The 20367-nt window shown below is 37.8% G+C and overlaps 1 protein-coding gene across 7 annotated transcripts in view; it reads right to left on the reverse strand.

Annotated features, from left to right (window-relative positions):
- Positions 1-1984: 1984 nt before the first annotated feature.
- The window catches only part of TBC1D30 (TBC1 domain family member 30), a 38119-nt gene continuing 19736 nt past the window's right edge, over positions 1985-20367 (reverse strand). For 4 of the 7 annotated variants that reach the window (XM_034403111.3, XM_034403107.3, XM_034403109.3 and 1 more), the window contains 10 exons: positions 18177-18302; positions 17021-17206; positions 16630-16798; positions 15616-15784; positions 10925-11030; positions 8858-8964; positions 8624-8763; positions 7486-7692; positions 7225-7281; positions 1985-2952 (listed from right to left, as the gene is read on the reverse strand). In XM_034403111.3, coding sequence (XP_034259002.3) covers positions 2222-2952; positions 7225-7281; positions 7486-7692; positions 8624-8763; positions 8858-8964; positions 10925-11030; positions 15616-15784; positions 16630-16798; positions 17021-17206; positions 18177-18302 — 1998 coding nt within the window. In that variant the 3' untranslated portion in view covers positions 1985-2221. The remainder of the gene's footprint in view (positions 2953-7224; positions 7282-7485; positions 7693-8623; positions 8764-8857; positions 8965-10924; positions 11031-15615; positions 15785-16629; positions 16799-17020; positions 17207-18176; positions 18303-20367) is intronic. The other 3 variants (XM_034403108.3, XM_087873179.1, XM_034403113.3) reach the window with 1 other exon arrangement.

The following is a 20367-nucleotide window of genomic DNA, read 5'->3' on the forward strand; positions in this document are numbered from 1 at the left end:
TTATACAGATGCCTTAAGGATTCTCTTCTCCTGTATAATGTGATGGTTAACAATAATCCTTTAATCTGTTAACTGTAAAGTAACCTAGTGCTTATTCTAAAATATATTCAATTGTTGAGGAAGACATAGACTAGGACACCTTTTGCATCTGACCAATCTGTAGGGCTGAATCATCATTCTTTTTCTTCTATTTGTACTCTTGGGCTGAAAACTTACATCTATTACCAACTGTGTTTCATTATTATTAAATAACTTTACTGTAATTGCAGCACTTATTATTTTGATTGCATTAACAGTTCACAAATATTCTGTCCCAAGAATTATCTTATGATGTAAGTTTCCAATGCTCTTATTCCAGCTCATGCAAAGTGTTTCAGAAAGATAACTTTTCCAGCATGTTGCAATTAATTTATTTGCTATCAGTTAATCTCAGGTACTGCAAAGTAGTTAGAAATACAAATGCTTTGCAAAGTGTACTCAAGGGACAAAAGAGAAGCTATTTTCTATGTACCGTTTTTTCTAAAATAGTCTCCCTGTCTTACCTTCCACCAGACCAAAATTGAGTACAGGACAGTTGGTCCTTGACTTATGACAATTGAGCCCAAAATTTGTTAAGTGACACATTTGTTGATTTTTTTTCCTCCATTTTACCACCTTTCTTGCCACAGTTGTTAAATGAATCAATGCAGTTGATAAGTTAATAACAAGTTGTTAAGTGAACCTGGTTTCCCCACTGACTTTGCTTATCAGAAGGTTGTAAAAGGTGATCCCATGACCTTGGAAAACAGCAACACTCATAAATATGAACCAGTTGCCAAGGATCTGAATTTTGATCACATGACCATGGGGATGCTGCAAAGATCGTAACTATGAAAAATGGTCAAGTCACATTTTTCAGGGACATTGTAACTTTGAATGGTCATTAAACAAGCTGTTGTAAGTCGAGGACTACCTGTATTTAGAGCAGCACAGAAAACTTTTCTGTGATAGTCTGTCTACACACTCCTGATCAATTAGCCCTAAAAATAAAAAGTTTTGTTTTAAAAATGTCAACAAGGAAAAAATCCCACATTTTATAATACTTTCCAGACTTAAGAGTTTTAACAGTCTTTATATCATGAGTTGAGAACTTGTAGTTCAGAAACATCTAAAAAGCTCCTTTTCCTGCTACTTCAAAGCAACATACGGTAGCTAATAATGAGACTGTTGGAACCACATTTCAGTAAAAAGACACAGGTTCCTCATTCTGTTTTATACTGCAATGTGCACACCAGATTCAAACTCTTCATGCTTTTGAATCAAACAATCATTTCACTACAAGTGTGGACAGAAGTAGCAATGTATGGAGAAAACTGGTTAAAACACTTAGCTGTCAAAAGTACTTTAAAAAGTACACAGACACAAACATGACTTTGCTTAACTGGCAAGCTGATACATTAGGGAAAGCATTACACTGAATCTGACTTAAGGAAGATTGGTTGGTTGTCAGGCATCCTTTATTCACTCATATGGGAATAAATTCCCTTAGTTTAAATTTGAGTAATCTAGGATTAGGCCAAGAACATTTGTTGTAATAGCAAATGCTGCTAAAAACTGTAATGATAAAAAGAACCAGATGTAAGAATGTCTTCCTACACTCATTGTGACTTACTAAAAATAATTAGTCTCCCAGGATAAGTAAAAAATACAATGTGTTAACAATTCTCTTAGCCTGATAAAATTATGTAAAAAAATTAGCAGTGGTAGAAAACTGAAAATGCAGATACTTAAATATGTTAGGTTTTAGAATACAGATGACAAGCACTTTTCTTCTAAATTGTTAAAGGATGTCTGTTAGTAAGCCACTGGAAGTCTTGATAACATTTTTGGATGTGAATAAAGTTAAAAGATGCCCTTCAAGTATTTGAGAATTCTTGACCGAACGGTTTAGAATTAAACTTTCTAAAGTTCTTTCCTATGGCTATTATCTATAAAGTGGCAAACATTTCTCATGCTGCAAGACAATTTTTAATGTGAAAAAGAATTATGCCACTATGTAGTTCTACATTTTCAAAAAAAAACCAAAACAATTATTTTTGTATATACATAAGTGATGTCTCTTCATTATTTCCAATGAAAGAATTAAATTAATTAGAAATCCCTTTGGAAGCATAAAGCATAATAAAACCTACAATAATGGTATGTAATAATTATACTAATGAAGTGCCAGTTGTTTTACATATCATCGTTTTTTAGACCCACTGTTACCACTTGAAGGCTTATTAAAGCTCCTACTCATTTGTGGAAAATGTACAGTTGGGGTTCTTTCATTTGGGCCATACAATCCTAGATTTCTGGCTGCAGCTGATTTTCTGAGTGGCTTGACGCTAGGGAAAGGACAAAAGACTTGTGGCTTAGAAGTGCAGGATTTTGCCACTATTCCACTGTCATTGGCTAAACTTGGCAACTCAGAACTGCTTGATTCATCTTCAGTACCATCTCTACTATTCTGTGTAAATTCCAAGGTTTCCAACTTCTGCTGGACCTCTGATACATAGACACTGGAATCATTATTTTTATAAGTTGGTTGAGGAGATTGTCCATCTATTGAAATGTTCCCATCACCTTCCATAGTTTTAAATTTATTTGCAGTTTCATCTTTTGTATTAATACTGCTAGTTTTCCCACATTCACTCTGCTCCTCTATTAGTCCTATTGTATCTCCATAACCCAGATGGCCTTTGGCTCGCGCTATGTTCTTTCGGTGTACCCTCATGTGAGTGCGCCATGGAGAGTTTAGCTTTGCTTTAATATCTTCATGCGGACCTGGTAGCATCTTTCCCCCAGTGTGGCTTGGAACATTGTTTTTGGCAGACTTGCTGGTTTGTTTGATCTTCTTCCCTAGCAGAAGATGGTTGATTACTGGAGAATGATTCACCTGAGAAGGCGTAAGACTGGTAACTGGACTTTTATCTGAAATAAAAATAAATGTATTTTAAAGTATACTGTTGAAAGAGACATGGCAAATAGAAAGACCATTTTCTGATTGTGTTGTAGACACAAAAGTAAAGACTTCTGGATTTGAAGAAGAGGAATGTTCATTTCACTTATATTCTACAGCATTATTTTTAAAACCAAACCTGAGTCATCTATCTTGCCCAACAAGTAAACACTGCATTATGATTGGCTGCAATTTTATTCACTGGAAAACAAAATGGCTGCAAAAAAATAGAAAATATTATTTTCAGAGTAGAAAATACTGAAAGTAATTTTAATTAACATTTCTACAAATGAAAGGAAAGGTGTTGTATATAGGAAGCAGCCTTGGAACAATTTCTCTCTCCCTCTCCCTCTCTCTCATTTGCAATAACTAGGAGTGACTCTTCAGAATTTTCCTTCTCCTCCCAGAAAATGCCATTCTCTTATGCACTGCTACTGCTGTTGCCTATCCCAAAGTAAAACCACATAAAAATACACTTTTCCTAGCAATGATGATCAGAATAGATATTAATGTGAAATCTAATATAAATACTCCAATAATTAATCTATGAATTAAGTTAGGGTTTTTTAGTCAATGAATAAACACCATGATAATAATTTAAGTAATTATGTTTCCATTCCCACTTAGGTTAACTAAATCATGTCAATAGGATGCTAGATATCTTTAACTTTAACTGGAGAGAGGGGCCCCTGGTTGAGATGTGCCCATCAAGCTTCAGAGCATTCCATCAGCCGAAGGCCCCGGGGAGGGGAGGGGAGGGGGGGTGGCGGTTATCATTGAAGAAGATCTGGGTCCAAGGGAGACCACTGTGCCACAAACTGCCGGATGTGAATCCCTCTTTGTGAGATGGGGTCATGGGGTTCAGATGGGCTTGTTGCTTATATACCTGGCTCCCTGCCGTGTGGCAACGGCCCTGCCCGAGCTACTTGACGTGATAGCCACGGTGGCAGTTGATTCACCCAGGCTTATGGTCATGGGTGATTTCAACTTGCCATCCGTTGGTGAAACGTCTGAGATGGCTCGGGAGTTCATGGCTTCCATGACGGCCATGGACCTAACCCAGTTAGTTCATGGCCCCACCCATGGGGGGGGTCACACTCTGGACTTGATTTTTGTCTCTGGCCAGTGGTTGAGTGGTCTCGTTATAGGGTATATAGACATGGAACCCTTGTCAGATCACTTGCTCCTTCACATGGACCTTCGAACTGCTACACCCCGCCGCAGGGAGGCGGAGCCAACAAGATGGGTCCGCCCCAGGCGCCTGATGGATCCTGATAGGTTCCAGATGGAGCTTGGGCCACTTCCTGAGGATCTGTCACATGACTCGGCCGAGGACCTGGTGGCTGCCTGGGATCAGGCGGCTGGTGGGGCCTTGGATCGTGCCTTTGCGGCCTCTGACCCGGTGCCGATCCCTCGTGGCTCCTTGGTTTACCGAGGAACTGAGGGAGATGAAGTACCGGAAAAGACGCCTGGAGAGCGGTTGGAGGGCCAGTCTCGCTGAATCTGACCGAACACTGGTAAGGTCGCATATTAAGACCTACCTAGTGGCGATAAAAGCGGCAAAGTGTAACTACTTTTCCGCTCTTATTGCGTCATCAGATAATCGTCCGGCCGCCCTGTTTAGGGTGACCCGCTCCCTGCTCCATCCGGGAGGACCCCCTGGAAGGCAGGGCCGAGGATTTCAGACAATACCTGTAGGACAAAATCGCTCAGATCTGGGGGGATTTGGACTCTGACTGGGTAGATTCGGGCAGGGTGATGAGGAATAGTCTTGAGAACGTTATCTGGGAAGAGTTTGACTCTGTGACTCCTGATGATGTGGGCAGGATTTTGGGGAGACTTAGTGCGGCCACATGTTTACTGGACCTGTGTCCCTCCTGGTTAGTACTGGCTTTCCGGGAGGTTACACGAGGCTGGCTCCAGGGAATTATCAACGCTTCGCTGAGTGAGGGTCACTTCCCCGCTGCCTTGAAAGAGGCGGTAGTGAGGCCTCTCCTCAAGAAGCCTTCCCTGGAGCTGGCAGTATTAGCCAACTATCGTCCTGTCTCCAACCTTCGCTTCGTGGCGAAGTTTGTTGAGAGTGTGGTCGCGCGACAGTTTCCACAATTCCTGGAGGAAACATCTTATCTAGATCTGTTCCAGTTGGGTTTCAGGTCTGGGCAAAGCATGGAAACGGCATTGGTCGCATTGGTAGATTATCTCTGGAGGGCTCAGGACAGGGCTTGCTCCTCTGTTCTGGCCCTGTTAGACCTCTCAGCGGCTTTTGATACTATCGACCATGGTATCATGCTGCACCGGTTGGAAGAGTTGGGGATGGGGGGCACTGTGTTACGGTAGTTCTCCTCCTTTCTCTCAGACCGGTCACAGTTCGTGTTGGCAGGGGGGAAGAGGTCGACCTCGAGGCCTCTCATTTGTGGAGTGCCTCAGGGGTTGGTCCTCTCGCCCCTTCTGTTCAACATTTATGTGAAGCCGCTGGGTGAGATCATCTGTGGCTTTGGGGTGAAGTACCATCAGTACGCTGATGATACCCAGCTGTACGTCTCCACCCCAGGCCACCCCAATGATGCCCTTGAAGTGATGTCCCAGTGCCTGGAGGCTGTGCGGATCTGGATGGGAAGGAACAGGCTCAAGCTCAACCCTTCCAAGACTGAGTGGCTGTGGTTCCCAGCATCCCGATATAGTCAGTTGATTCCATCACTGACTATCGGGGGCGAGTCTTTGGCCCCCGCGGAGAGGGCGCGCAATCTGGGAGTCCTCCTGGATATGCAGCTGTCCTTGGAGGAACATCTGATGGCTGTAGCCAGGGGGACTTTCTGTCAGGTTCGCCTGATCCGCCAGTTGCAGCCCTTTCTTGATCGGGATTCCCTGTGCACAGTCACCCACGCCCTTGTCACCTCGCGCCTGGACTACTGCAACGCTCTCTACATGGGGCTCCCCTTGAGAAGCATCTGGAGGCTCCAACTGGTCCAGAATGCGGCCGCGTGGGTAATCACGGGAGCCTCCTGGCGCTCCCACATAACACCGCTCCTGCGTGAGCTGCACTGGCTCCCAGTGGTCTTCCGGGTGCGCTTCAAGGTGTTGGTTACCACCTTTAAAGTGCTCCATGGCATAGGACCTAGTTATCTTTGAGACCACCTGCTGCTACCGATGACCTCCCACCGACCTGTGCGCTCCCACAGAGAGGGCCTCCTCGGGGTGCCATCAGCCAAACAATGTAGGCTGGTGACCCCCAGGGGGAGGGCCTTCTCTGTGGGGGCATCTACCCTCTGGAATCAGCTGCCCGCAGAGATAAGGAGAATCCAAGACCTCGGTGCCTTCCGCCGTGCCCTTAAAATTTCTTTTTTCAGCAAGCCGGGCTGGCTTAACATATTTTTTAACATATTTTTAAATATTTTTAATTGGTTTGTTATCTTAAATTGGGGCCAAATTAATATATATCTTTTTAATTGTTTTTAATGTTTGTATTGTATGTTTTTTATCTGGCTGTACACCGCCCTGAGTCCCTCGGGAGACGGTGCGGTATATAAATTCGAAATAAAATAAAATAAAAATAAAACTTACATTTATAAAGTACATAGTCAAAAAGCCACGTCATACCTCATCTTATGCAATGAAGGTTGATTAATTGAATATGGTATTCTCAAAGCACATCCAAATGTCAAAAATAATCAACATAGCTAAACTATGTAATTAGAAAAGATTAGTAAAAGGAAGATTTGGCAATCTTGGAAAATGAAACTTTTGTTTCGGTTTGACAACGTAATTGTATTGCATTTGTCAAATTTTTGAAAAGATGCTGCCTTGTGACATGCAGACCAACTGTCCTGAACATCCATCCTTGCGGACAGAGAAGAGGCCATAGGTGCAAGATACAGCATGCAAACACTTTCATTATTGCACCAGTGCAAGAGGTTATTGCAGGAGAGTAAGTGAAAATGCAAGACCTCCATTGTTAATCCCACAGACAATATGACCATTAACTATATCGATTTATTCTAACTGAAGCAGCATATAAGCCTGTGAAAAAAACGTATTTACCTATATATAAATTTACGGGATTTAGATCAAAAGTCTTTATACACTAAATCACCTTATTCTTGTAATACTTCAGTAGTTCAGGCTGCTGCTTAGTACCTAGTTAGGTGTTTAGAAATTTGTATTCCAAATCCAAGGATGCCAGAAGTGTTAGTGAAATCAATACTAAAGACCCCTAGAGCCCAAATAGCACAGATATCTTTAAATACCATTATTCAGCTGGTCCCTGGGATCTAAAACTATCCCAAGGTCATCATCTTCATACCCTAACAAAAGAAAAACAAAGATTATAAACTCTTTTATAAGTAGCTTTTCACCATCAGATGAGATTATTTCAGTCACGCTGCTAGATCTCATGTTTTTTTCTTCTTCTTCTTCTTATACACTGTAAACTAAACTGAATACAACTGTGATTTGCTTCTTAATACAAATACAACTTGAACTAATAAGTCCTTCCAATTATTAATTACCTGCTGTGATGTACACATGATGAACCTGCTGTTGCTGCTTCTTTTTTATCCGAGAATACTGTCTTTTCAATGCATTGATGTCAGTGGTCATACGTTCCATCATCATACTGTTAAAAGCTGCATGATATTCACTTCGGCAAGCATTTATTGCACCAGGACTTAGTTCTGCAATGTTACTGGAGCCTAAACTGTGCTCTTGATTATGGTCTGGGAAAAACATTGGACATATATCAGCCAGCTCACAATGATACAGTTGAAGCTACCCCTGATATTTCCACTTAACTGAATTAGAAAACTTAAAAAGTCCTACATACAGAAACTATCTAGAAGCAAATCTGTAAATACCTTGAGAAAGTACTGCTTTATTAGTGATAAATACTTGGCTGAGGATTACAGGTTATTTTAGAATGTAGTGTACAGTCAGCCATGGAAAGATACTGATAAAAAAACCAATTCCTTAATGAACTTATAAGATCCAATTATCATATCATATGTAGATGGGGACTTCTCAACCGAAGATCAATTTCTCTATTTAAAATATTATTTCCAATGTCTGTAAACTGTGATGGCATGGCTGGCATCATAATGTCACCTGCAGGCTGTGGTTTGTATTTTTGTAGTCTTTGTGGAGAGGCACCTCTTGCAATACCTTTCAGTGAATTTGCAAACAAAAACTTTATTACAGCCAAAAGCAATATGCTATTTATGCAATATCAGTAGAAATGAAGGCATGGTCAAAGACCTTGCTTCAGTTTTTTGATGTTTTCCTGCCACTTCCAATAGAGCAATGGCAGAGGATCTAGGAAATGCAAAAAGTAGGGTTCAGGGGCCACATTTTGATTTCTATATTGTCTAATATACAATATAGTATATTATCTATATACTATATAGTATATACTAATATACAATCTATGGCCCTTGCCATAGATGCTAGACACATCACATCACTGTCTTATCAAAGTCAAAGTCACACAACTGCAATGACTTTTTATTTGCATATTTGATTATCAACTTAGATCTGACTGGGAGTAAGAAATGAAATATCATGTTTGAGGAAATGAAATTAGCCTCAGCAACAAAGCTTCATATACCAATTGAACTCCCATAAAATTATTGAAATTTCAGAAATAATATTTACCTTTGAAATGCTTTTGATACTTCTGTAGTTCTGGAGCCAAAAATCCACTAAATGGTCCAAGACATCCAATAACATTTGCTATGGAGTCTTCATCATCTATTTCATTTTCTTCATCACTGTCTTTTATTTTTCCCAGTCGGCTAAAAACCCAGGGCACACAGAATAATAATTTGAGCGATTCCTCAAGCTCTATCTTTCTTTACTTACACCACAAAAAGTCAGAAGGTGCCTTACCTTGCAGTTGATTTTACCGTAGCAGGAAATGGTGTAATGTTGTATGTATATTTCTCCCTTAATTCAGATAGCTGAGGGAAGGGGAACTGGGCCATAGAATAAACCATCTATGAAAAAAGAGAGGAAAGAAACTGAAGTAAAAATGCCTTTAGGACACTTTTTATGCAAATTCAAATACAAGATAATTCCCATATATTTGCAAGATTAGGCAATGCCTTTTCCACATTTACAAAAGCAAATATGAAAAGCTTGATTTTTACTAATGCAACAAACATTGTCTGTAGGAACTACAAAGAATAATCTACAAGAAATATAACCAGTCAACTCCTGAAATAACCACTGGAGATAACAGGAGTGTTAGGGTGAAAATAATGAAAAGTTGTGAATCAGGGTGGATTTGATTTAAATCGAGTTGATTTAAATCACAATTTAAATCATGATTTAAATCACTACTAAAAAGGCTTGATTTAAATCAACTTGATTTAAATTATAATTTTTAAAGAGCAACTGTCATCTCTGCTACTCCTTTGACCCACTGTTGACTCACCGATAGTCCCAGTGTTGCAGAATATACAGCCTCATGCTACATAACTAAGCTCCATTTCATGCTGAATAAACTAAATTATTTATGTATCTTAAATAGAAAACTATCTTACGATAAGATTTTTACCCCCAAAATTTTTTATTAAAATATATTTGATAAAAATAAAAAAAATCCGATTTAAATAAAAAAAAATCCGATTTAAATTAAAAAAATCCGATTTTTTTTATTTTAAAAAAAAAATCATTGATTTTTATCCACCCTGTTGTGAATGCATGTATTTCTTGTATTCAAAAGAATTTGTTTGCAGAGCAAACCATGCATATGTATATACAACTACTTATTTTACACCTTAAATGCATTTATCCTCAATGCCTTGGAGTCTGAACTATATGATTTCAATTTTAAAAAATCAATCTGTATCAACAGCAACAGATATATTCGTAGAAATATGTCTGTTACTTATATAAAGAAACTCTCTCTTTTATGGATTTCTCAGTATCTCAACACTTCATTAAGTGACTTTGGACTAATATTTTACTAATGGTTTAGGCTTGTTCAGTGAAATTACTGTAGTGCATTATATTACAACAAGAATACTATCCCTGTCGTGTCAAGTCGATTTCTCATTACAGTTAGTCATCCAATAAATAATCAAAACTATCAAGATTTTATTAAGGCTGACAGTAATAGTAAGAAAACTTGAAAATACTTGTAATACACGCTTAGGACTGAAAAACATTGATAGGGCAGTTTTGGATACTATAAGTCTAGTTAATAACGTCTCCATAGGATAGAGGGGGCAAACTATCCTTTAAATTTACAGTATTATTTTCAAAAACTCATTTTTGTTCTTTATTTTGGTCAGGTAATTTTTCATGCACAATCTTTCACATTCATGTGAAAAATGTGGAAATTGAATTGTCTTGATAAAATAAATTTATATATACTGCTTGATTTTAGATATTTTTATTAGAATATAGTGATTCCTTCAGTGGTGGGATTCAAGTAATTTAACAACCGGTTCTCTGCCCTAATGATTTCTTCCAACAACTAATTTGCCAAACTGCCCAGAAAGTTAACAACCGGTTCTCCCGAAGTGGTGCGAACTGGCTGAATCCCACCACTGGATTCCTTATTCTCAAATATTGTTCTAAATATAAGCCTCTGCAAACTTAAATTATGGACTAACAGATGTTGCAATTTTAAGAAATGAACAAAAGGCATACAGTAAATAATGCCAGATGAAATTTTGAAAATGTTTTTTGGGGGGAATTCTGGATTACATTTTTAAATAAATAAGACATTGATTAAAAAGCTAAATATGCAAATTTTTGCTAAATATGCATTAAGCTAAAAGGCTTAATATGCAAATCTGCTAGACCTCAAACAGTATATCTTGCATGAAAGATGAGAAAAATCCCACATTGTACTGATAGTGGCAGGCAAGCAATTCAGCAGCATAAAATCAACAAATGTGTGAACAACCATTTAATGTGTAAATAATTTCATATTTTCTTACTAACCTGCATGAGTTCATTGCTATCAATGAGTTTATCTTCCAGCATCTCCTGGGTTAACTTTCCCATGGTGCCATAGAAGTCATCTGCAGTTTCACAAGAATTGACCTGCCTGCATCACAATACAAATATTTCTGTTACTATACATGTTGCAATCCTATATTGCACATTATTTGCTTTATTAAGCTGTTTTTCTTGTTTCCTTAGGACTACATTTAAGGCCGGCTGGCCTAGGTAATGATGGTCTAAACAGGGAATTACAAATCCTTGCTACTTCAAGGATAGCTTGAGATCAGTATCCTTGGATAGTCATCATAGTAATGGCAGAGAACAAAGATATGGTGATATCCAGTTACACAAGGAAAGGGAAATTAAGCATTTAACAGTTTTTCCCTCCTGGAAGTCTTTATCAGCAATCAACTATTGGACAGATCAACCCTTCAAACAACCTGACCTTTAGTCTCAGTAGTGTCAGGTCAGTCAGTCCTATAAAGCAGGTGAGAAGCTACATTGAAAGTGAAATAGATACCTATTTAGGAAAGCAAATCAGTGGTAGGTTGCCCCCGGTTCGCACCGGTTCTATAGAACCGGTAGTAAAACCGGCGGGAGGCTCTGCCCACCGACCCCGACATCATCAAAATGCTTCTGCGCATGCGCAGAAGCTTCTGTGCATGTGCAGAAGACCACGCGAACGAAGCAAATGCGCACACGGGGCCCTGTTGCGAACTGGTAGTAAAGGTAAATAGAACCCACCCCTGAAGCAAGTATGCTGATATGGGCCACATCCGTTTTGGCTGGATATTCTGAAGTATACATCAGCTGAAGAAGGAGAAAATGTGATGTAGCTATTATTCATGAAAACAGGATCTACCTCAACAATTGTGACAAAACTGTATCTTTCAGCCCGAGCACCTTGGTTTGGAATTAGAAATAAATCGAAGATTTTGTTAATTTATTGCTTGTGGTACAGTCTGAAAGAATCCCTAACTGACCAGTGGGAATTGCATTTGATGTCTGAGACCCCTGGGTTTCAATATCCATTTTAGGTTTTGTCTAGAAAAAAATAGGAATTCATAGCAGCTATAATAAGGATAGTCTATCCCAGTTGATCACAGGTATGATAAACGATGTAGATTATATATTTTGACAATTTATTCTAATCAGGGGAATGTTCTGTTAGTGGGAAAATCTCAAGTTTCTCCTTTGTCATGGATGGAACCCTATTGGATTAATGGTTATACTTCACTTCTATAGAGGTGCCTGAAACATTTATTGTACTCAGCTAGTTACCAAGAAATCTTCAAATGACTTGGAACTGATTCTACCAATAATTTATATTTCTCAAGTAGATTTCAGATAGTGTAGCCTGGAAATAGTTGCTCTTTGAAAACAGGAGGCATAATATGAAAACGGGTCAAAATAATATTTCCTCTGATCTGTCTGATTTGAGAAATCACTAGTCTCATATTTAGAACTGTATCCTGACACCCATATACCAGTATATTTTTCTGAGACAGGAAATATACCCCCATCAGGAAATGGGATTGTTCCCGAGTGCCTCTCTGCAATCTGTAATGGGTTGGATGATACATAAAACTGAAACTGAATCCAGACAAGAGGGAAGTGCTCATTTGTAAGGGACAATAATTTTAATGAGGGGGCAGATCTGCTTGTTCTAAAATGGGGGACCAAAATACCAGAAGGAAGAGGTATACATTTTTGGAGTGCTTCCAGACTCATTTCTCTCAGGGGCCTCCTGGATTGAGACAACAGTTAGAAGCATTTTTATCAGTTTGGATGTATCCCTTCCTGGAAGAAAATTATCTAAACATTATACTTGCACAGATTACCTCAAGGGTTGACTGTATTCCAGGAACAGGAACAATAAGACTTGTTATGGGTCTTTTTTAAAAGAACTTTTATGTAGGTCTGCAAGGAGCTACATAAGCTGCAAGGAGACTGTTTCATGAAATTCACTGCCTCAAGATTTCAAACTCAATAGAAATGAAGCTCATTGAAGACTGACTTCAAAGTAGTTTATTAATAATTGCATTAGCATTTCTCTTTAGTGATAATTTCTGCCTCCAGACCCCCTTTATAGGAATTTTGAAGTGTAAGCCACCCAAAGTCATTGACTGAGATGGACAGCTATAGAAATTGAATAAATAAATAAAATAAGATAAACCATATGAATGTTAGAAAAATAATTCAAATGCCTTTATATAATATAAACCATTTTCCAGCAAGCTTTTGCTTAGAATTTTTTTTACAGTCATTGAGATAAACTGTTAATTACAGTTTTCAGTGTATCTGTAAAGACCAATAAAATAGTTTAATGTCTACCAAACGGAATAAAAAAAAAATCTGACTATAGTGACAATACTTAGAAAGCTTGTTCAACTTCCAACATTTACCATGGAAATAACTTGCTATAAGCACTTAAAAGTAATTCTTCTAACAAGTTGGTGCTGGGTAACTAGTATCACCTACAACCATATTTTTATTTTTGCGAAATTTAAATTGTTTTATATATTAGAAGAGTTTTTTAAGCTTTCAATGTGGGCTTCAAATACGATCTAAGTACATCTGACCTCCAAAATTATTGGAATTCTACTTCAGTCCCCACAAGCCTCAACACTGATACGGGATGAGAGAATGGGAACTATCCAGAGGACCAAGTTCCCCTTTTCTTGCTATTACGTTCCTGAAATCACAAAATATGAAGCTCGGTCTCTATAGTAGATGATGTTGTAATATATAAACTACTGATAGTTCTTGACTTATGACCACAATTAAGCCCAAAATTTCCATTGCTAAGCAAGGCAATTGTTAAGTGAATTGCACCCAATTTTATAATCTTTTTTGGCACAATTGTTGAGCGAATCACGGCAGCTGTTTAATGAATTATGTGGTCATTAAGTGAATCTGATTTCCCCCATTGACTTTGCTTATTAGAAGCCAGCTGAGAAAGTTACAAATGATGATCACATGATTCCAGAACAGTGCAACTGTCATAATACATGCCAGTTGCAAAGTGTCCAAATTTTGATCAGGTGACTATGAGGATGCTACAAAGGGCTGTAAGTGTGAGAACCAGAAGGAGCAGGCAAAGGATCATGATTTGGACGGAGATCTCTGCAAGAAAATTTTATCATGTTAAAATAAATTGCTGGAAAAGAATACTTGGGAGAAAATCAAGACTTTTTTTGTTTGTGTGAATTGTATTTCTCAGCTAAATTACTTATTTAATTCTTTGTGTATTTTTACCTAATCTGATAGACTTCAGGTTATAAGAGTTTGTCTAAAATATGGTGTGATGATTCAAATGTTGAACAAGGCCTGAAAGAAAACTAATTCAAGTTCTCATTCGGCCATGAAGTTTCCTAAATGATTTTTGGCCTGATTTTATATTACTCAGGCTACCCAATCTCACCAGGCTATTGACATAAATTGAACTATGTATGTATAAATTGGACTATCTGTGTTTCCACAAAACTAAGACTGGGTCTTATTTTGTTTTGGGCCCCAAAATAAGCACTAGAGCTTATTTTTGGGGCTGTCTTTTTTCCCCCCATGTACGCGAGGCCCATTTCTTCTGCTTGCTCATGGCTGGGCAGGCAGCCGCGTGGTGTGCCACTGCCACCACCGCATGGCCTGTGAGTGAAGCTGCCTCACATGCCCTGCACCAGCTTACCTCAGGGCCCCCACAGCCAGGCCATCCATGCCGTGACACCTGTTTTGCCTCATGACAGTGGCTCTGGCAGCCACGTCTAGCAGGAGCCCACGTGACCCCCAGCCCACTTCTGCTTGCTCGCACCAGCAATTGAGCAGAAGGCCAAGCGACGTTCCTGTGCCACGGCCATGAACTGAGGTGGGGGGATGGAGCTGATCCACATGCCCTGCACCAGCTTACCTCAGGGCTCCCGCAGCCAGGCCATCCATGCCCCAACGCCTAACTCGCCTTGCAGCCACGGCACCAGCACACCACTCAGCCTCCTGCTCTGCTGCGGCTGCAAGCAAACAGAAGAAGTGGGCAGGCAGCTACTTGGGCTCCTGCTGCACATGGCTGCTGGTGCTGCCACTACAAGGCAGATATCATGGCACGGATGGCCTGGCTACAGAGGCCCTGAGGTAAGCCGGTGCGGGGCGCATGGGGCAGCTCCACCACCACCCCTTGCCTCATGGCAGAATGGGCGAGCAGCTGCGCAAGCTCTTAAGTAGGGCTTATTTTGAGGGTAGGGTATATTAGGCACAGGCATAAAAACATGCTAGATCTTATTTTCAGGGAAACAGGGTATGTACTCCATCTTGATTCTGGTAGAAGAGGTGGCATATAAAAACAAATCATCACCATCATTTTAATGTAGAGCCCCCAGTCTCTTATGTACCTACTAAAGTATCACTTACGATCTAGTACTACAGTCACTGAACAGAATAATTCAACTTCATGCAAAGGTTTTAGGCCCCAACCCAACAACTGCCTTTTCCATGAGCAAGTGCACATAACCTCACTGAAAGAAGGAAATTGTATTGGTATGGTGAAATAGAGAAATTCAAAACAAAACAAAATCTTATGCTACAAGGGGAAAATAAAGGTGCACAACAATAATTTTCAGTACTTAAATAACATTTCAAAGAGCTTTTCCACAAAATTTATCAATGGTTTATTTTTAGACATAAAGTGAAAATATACTTACACTTCTAGTTTTGCCCAAATAGCCAGTGCTACTCTCAGTATAATTTCTGACCCCTCAAAGAATACAGAATCCCAAATTTTTAAAACTGTATGGTTAGGAAGGCATGTAGCAAACAGGGTCAGGAACCACTGCATAGTGAAGACATTTGTAAGTGGGGGTTCATATCCACCTAAAACAGAAAAAAAAAAACAGGAAAATAACCACTTGCTGTCTCTTCTGCATATCCTAACACAAAAATGGATAGAGTACAGAATTGTAATATGATACCAAATTATATTGTGTTCAATTTCAGTTTATGAATTCAAAGAGCTAAAAGTAATCATTAATGTAGATAATCATGTTCGTGGGATGCCATTTTTAAGTTTATAATATATTAACTCCCTCTTAACAACTTTAGCATGTGATCAAGCTGAACTGATGTCAGAAAAGCTAAACTGAGTGAGATCTGACTGATACTTGAAACAGGAAACCACCTGAGATCACAAAATAAAATTAAAGCATGTAAAAATATGTTTGAAGCCCCATAAAAACAATCTTGTCAAATATTTACAGGCTCTGCTCTGCTTTTTAATATTTAAAAATGTAAAAGCTTCACTTGATGCAGAAAACCTCAAAACTGTCCTCAGTAATACTGTACTTAAATAGCACAATCCTTCAAATCTGTAATTGCTATATTAGAATTTTTTTGTCTACCACCTCATTTATAACTGGTTTTGGCGCATTGTTAGACCTGACCCAGAAGTAAAGGTGTCTACAATCTACTATTTCTAACTTGCGTACACATGCATCAAACCAAGGTTTTTAGCTATCACCTAAGATATTGTCAATCTGCATATCTGATTTCATAGATTCCTATTTAATGGTATCATCTCAAACACCTTCTAATTTTAAACAGCGCTTATGGTTTCAACCCAGAATTTTTACATTTTTATTTTAAATTAGAAGTAATGAAATTTATTTCTAAGAGATAAAGAAGCAAAGAAAGGAAGAAATATTTGCATGATCATTGTATACCTCCACTTTCCTTGTTGGCAGCTCTTTGGAGAGTATCCAAATTCTGGGACAACTCAGGAAGTTTTATTCTCAGAAGATCTCGGAATACTGCCATGTCAACAGACAGTGCTTTCAGATTATTGACAAAATAGCTATCAGGCAGCACTTTATCAATTAAGTAAATCATTATCTGAAAATCAAGCAGAAAAATGGGATAAAGATAAAAGATAAATCTTTACCATCCAAGCAGCAGTCTATTTGTATAAACATAAGTTATAAATTGAATCATAACTGATTCTTATATCCATACATCTTCATTTAGTCTTTAGGGGGCCTTGTTCCTATACTATGGTATTTTTAATAGCCAACAGAATACAATATGAATAAAAATGTGGTCAACAGATATACTTACTTTTAATGCATCTCCCTCATTGCCTTCTACTACTTCCAGGATGAGAGCAGCAAGGATGTTAAAACCTTGGCAATATCCTACAGATTTATTCCACCTGGCATAAGCCAATAAAACTCTTTTCAATACCACTCTGTCTTGTTCTGCCTCTTGGCCACAATAAGAACTGCATCCCGTTCGATGAAGATCCTAAGTGGGAATGGAAGAGAAACAATGAAATATTTCACATTTCTTTAAATACAAGTATAAATTATACCTCTGTATTTTTACTTTCTGAAGTCAACTGATCACATATTGTGCTCTGGAATCTAAGGTATGAAAACATCCATCTTTGCACTAGAACGTTTGAGCAGCAAATAATCAGCATTTCATGAAGTAATTATACTGAATCAATAAGCATTAACAATAATGTAGAAACTGTCACATAAAACATTCTTTTTGTTGAACAATTCTTCAATTCTGTAGAATGTAGAATATACCATAGAATGTAAGATATGTGTGACTAGATTTTATACCTTTGTTCCAAGCATTCAACTAGCTATACTAGTCCAAATTAGAATTTTCAGAATATTAAGGGAAAATAAATTAATTTGTCCTTGAGCTACTTGTCTGGTAAATAATGCACTGAAGTTAATATTTTTCCCAGCTAATCATCTACAATATATCAAGGAAGGAAGACTCAGAAAGGTAGCACAGAAATGTAAGTTTTTAAGGAGACATGTTAACAATGAGAAAAAAGAATTGGATTTTTCCTTTATCCAGCTACTTTTTTATCTGGGCATTAACAGAATTTAATTTTTGTTACTTTGGAAGCTCCCTTAATACATTTCATAAGAATTGAATCTATTCTGGAAGACAGTGGTAATTTATTGTTGTTCTGTTTACTGCTTTGTTTTGCAATTCTGAGGGCAAATCTGATGATTATTTGTTTAATACGGAGATCATCCTACAAAACCAGTATAAAATGAAAAAATAAATATGCCATTAGCAGTACAAAAATAAAGGAAGCAGGGAAACTGTGATCAAACTGAGACAATAGTGAGAAATTATAATTTCTTAATTGATTACTATAAAATATAATAAGAACACTCAGCACATAAGCATTATTGTACTATGAATGTAAAGACTTTAATAAGCAAATTAATAAGCTTTTAAATACCTTCACAATCTGTATTCCCATGGAATCATCATCAGGATTACTTCGGTCATTGAAAGTGAAACGCATAGTTTTATCCCAGTCAATCGCTATACTCTTTAAATAGTGATCTGCCAAAGTGAGCCAAACCTTAAAAGATATACCACAATCAATTTTAGCTTTGCTTGAAATGGATTGCATTTTACAACTTTTCAAAAATATTCTGCATATTTAATATGTTGCCATCAATTATATATATAGCACAGGAGCATAAATGTGTTCACTTGTTTATTCTAAAATTAAGGAAGAGGCAGAATGTTCCATGCCCTGCCAGAATGAGACTCTGAAAATATACAGCATGGAGACTTAGCATCTTTCTCACTTTAGACTTTGTGCTTTCTATGCAAAGTACTGGAGGGGGAGGAACCTAAATTAGATGGTCACATTATAGATGCATCATGTCCCTGTGCTGCACCTACCCAGCTTTAGCCTTTTTATATTCAGACAATAAGCTAAACTGAGCTGGAGTTATTGGAACAATGATTAGAACAAATAGGCATGACTTTCTTTGGAAGCTAGGTAGCCTCACCCCCTGATCATGATCTGTGACTTCCCTCATAGGAATAACATTTCTACCAGCAAAACTTAAGTATATGGATGGAAATTATTTGTTTAAATTATTCCAAGCATGCTAACTAAGAAGTTTTGATATATATCCCAGACAGAAATATGTAGTCCTACAACTTTTTAAGTGATATTGTTTTCTAAATCTACTTCTTTATTCTGCTTATTTTACACAATAAAGTTTACAATCATAGCAAATTAAAAACCATATGCTAAATTAAAGTAAGTTACATAGTTATGAAATGCCTGTATATGTGTACGTTTATAGTGAAATATATTAGCCATATAACAGTATGATTACCTTAGAAAGGATTCAAACAAAATTTTTTAGAAGTATCTTCCAGGTTACCCAGTGTGTTCAAAATGCAGTATTTCAGAAGAAAGCAGTAAACATGAATCTAATCTGTGGATAAATATCTTTGCCTATTCGTTGAAACTACAATCACAACTCTAGCAGAATGACCCCTCTAATTTTGGCATACAATTACAAATATTTCTTGAAAAGACTGATCCAAAAGAAACTGAGCCCCTATGGTTTCTCCAGTGATACCATCTTAACCTCAGAGTTAGATCAATATTAAATCAAAGGATCTTAAATAAAGTCAAACACAAATTGCTTCTTTCTCATACAATATAATTGCAAATAACCACGTTTTAGTGCCTAAACCAGACTCATGTTTATATCACACTTCCCAAATTCAGAAGAGCTTTATCTTTCATTTGATTTAATGTTTTCCCCACAGCTGCCCTGGAATGGAAATACACGAAAACCCCATATGAAACCCTCTACTACTCTATATGGGTGCCATAGAAAACACAGCCCATGTTGGTCTTGCTAGTTCTAACGGGATATTCACCACCAGTTGACCACCTCTCTTTTATTTAAAATTCTGGGACACTCTATTAGCTTTTACCTGCACTGTCTATTAAATAATGAGCCTTGGTAGTACAGTGGTCTAAAGCACCCTGTTATTAAGACCAGCTGCCTGCAATTACTGCAGGTTCGAATCTCGCCAGGCTCAAGGTTGACTCAGCCTTCCATCCTTTCTAAGGTAGGTAAATTGAGGACCCAGTTGTGGGGGCAATAAGCTGACTTTGTATAAATATACAAAAGGATGAAGGCTATTGCTTAGCACATTGTAAGCTGCCCTGAGTCTCCGGAGAAGGGCGGCATATAAATCAAATAATAATAATAATAATAATAATAATAATAATAATAATAATAATGATAATGATAAATTTATTTCTCTAAAAATAGCAAAATTTTGCTACATTATGTGTTGTAAGCTTTGCCGCCCACAAATCGTTGCTAATAATTCCTGTTCTTAAGGAATAGTTTTATGTTGTTCATTTTATTTTTATTGATCAATGACCAAAATAAAATTCTAGTAGGTGTTTATTTTAGTATTTGTACATTTCTTAATTTAATTGGACTTTCTTAATTACCTTTCTATTGGTACAAAATAAGGAAAACATCTTATCTGTTATTCCTAATTTCAGTATTTTTCTAAGAAGGATTTTGCTTAATTAGAAACTTTTACTGGTACCTAGCCTATAGTATTAAATACATGGAAGTTTTCATTGCTGGACT

Source organism: Pantherophis guttatus, chromosome 7 (genome assembly GCF_059756535.1).
Source record: "Pantherophis guttatus breed Tessera chromosome 7, ASM5975653v1, whole genome shotgun sequence".
NCBI lineage: Eukaryota > Metazoa > Chordata > Lepidosauria > Squamata > Colubridae > Pantherophis > Pantherophis guttatus.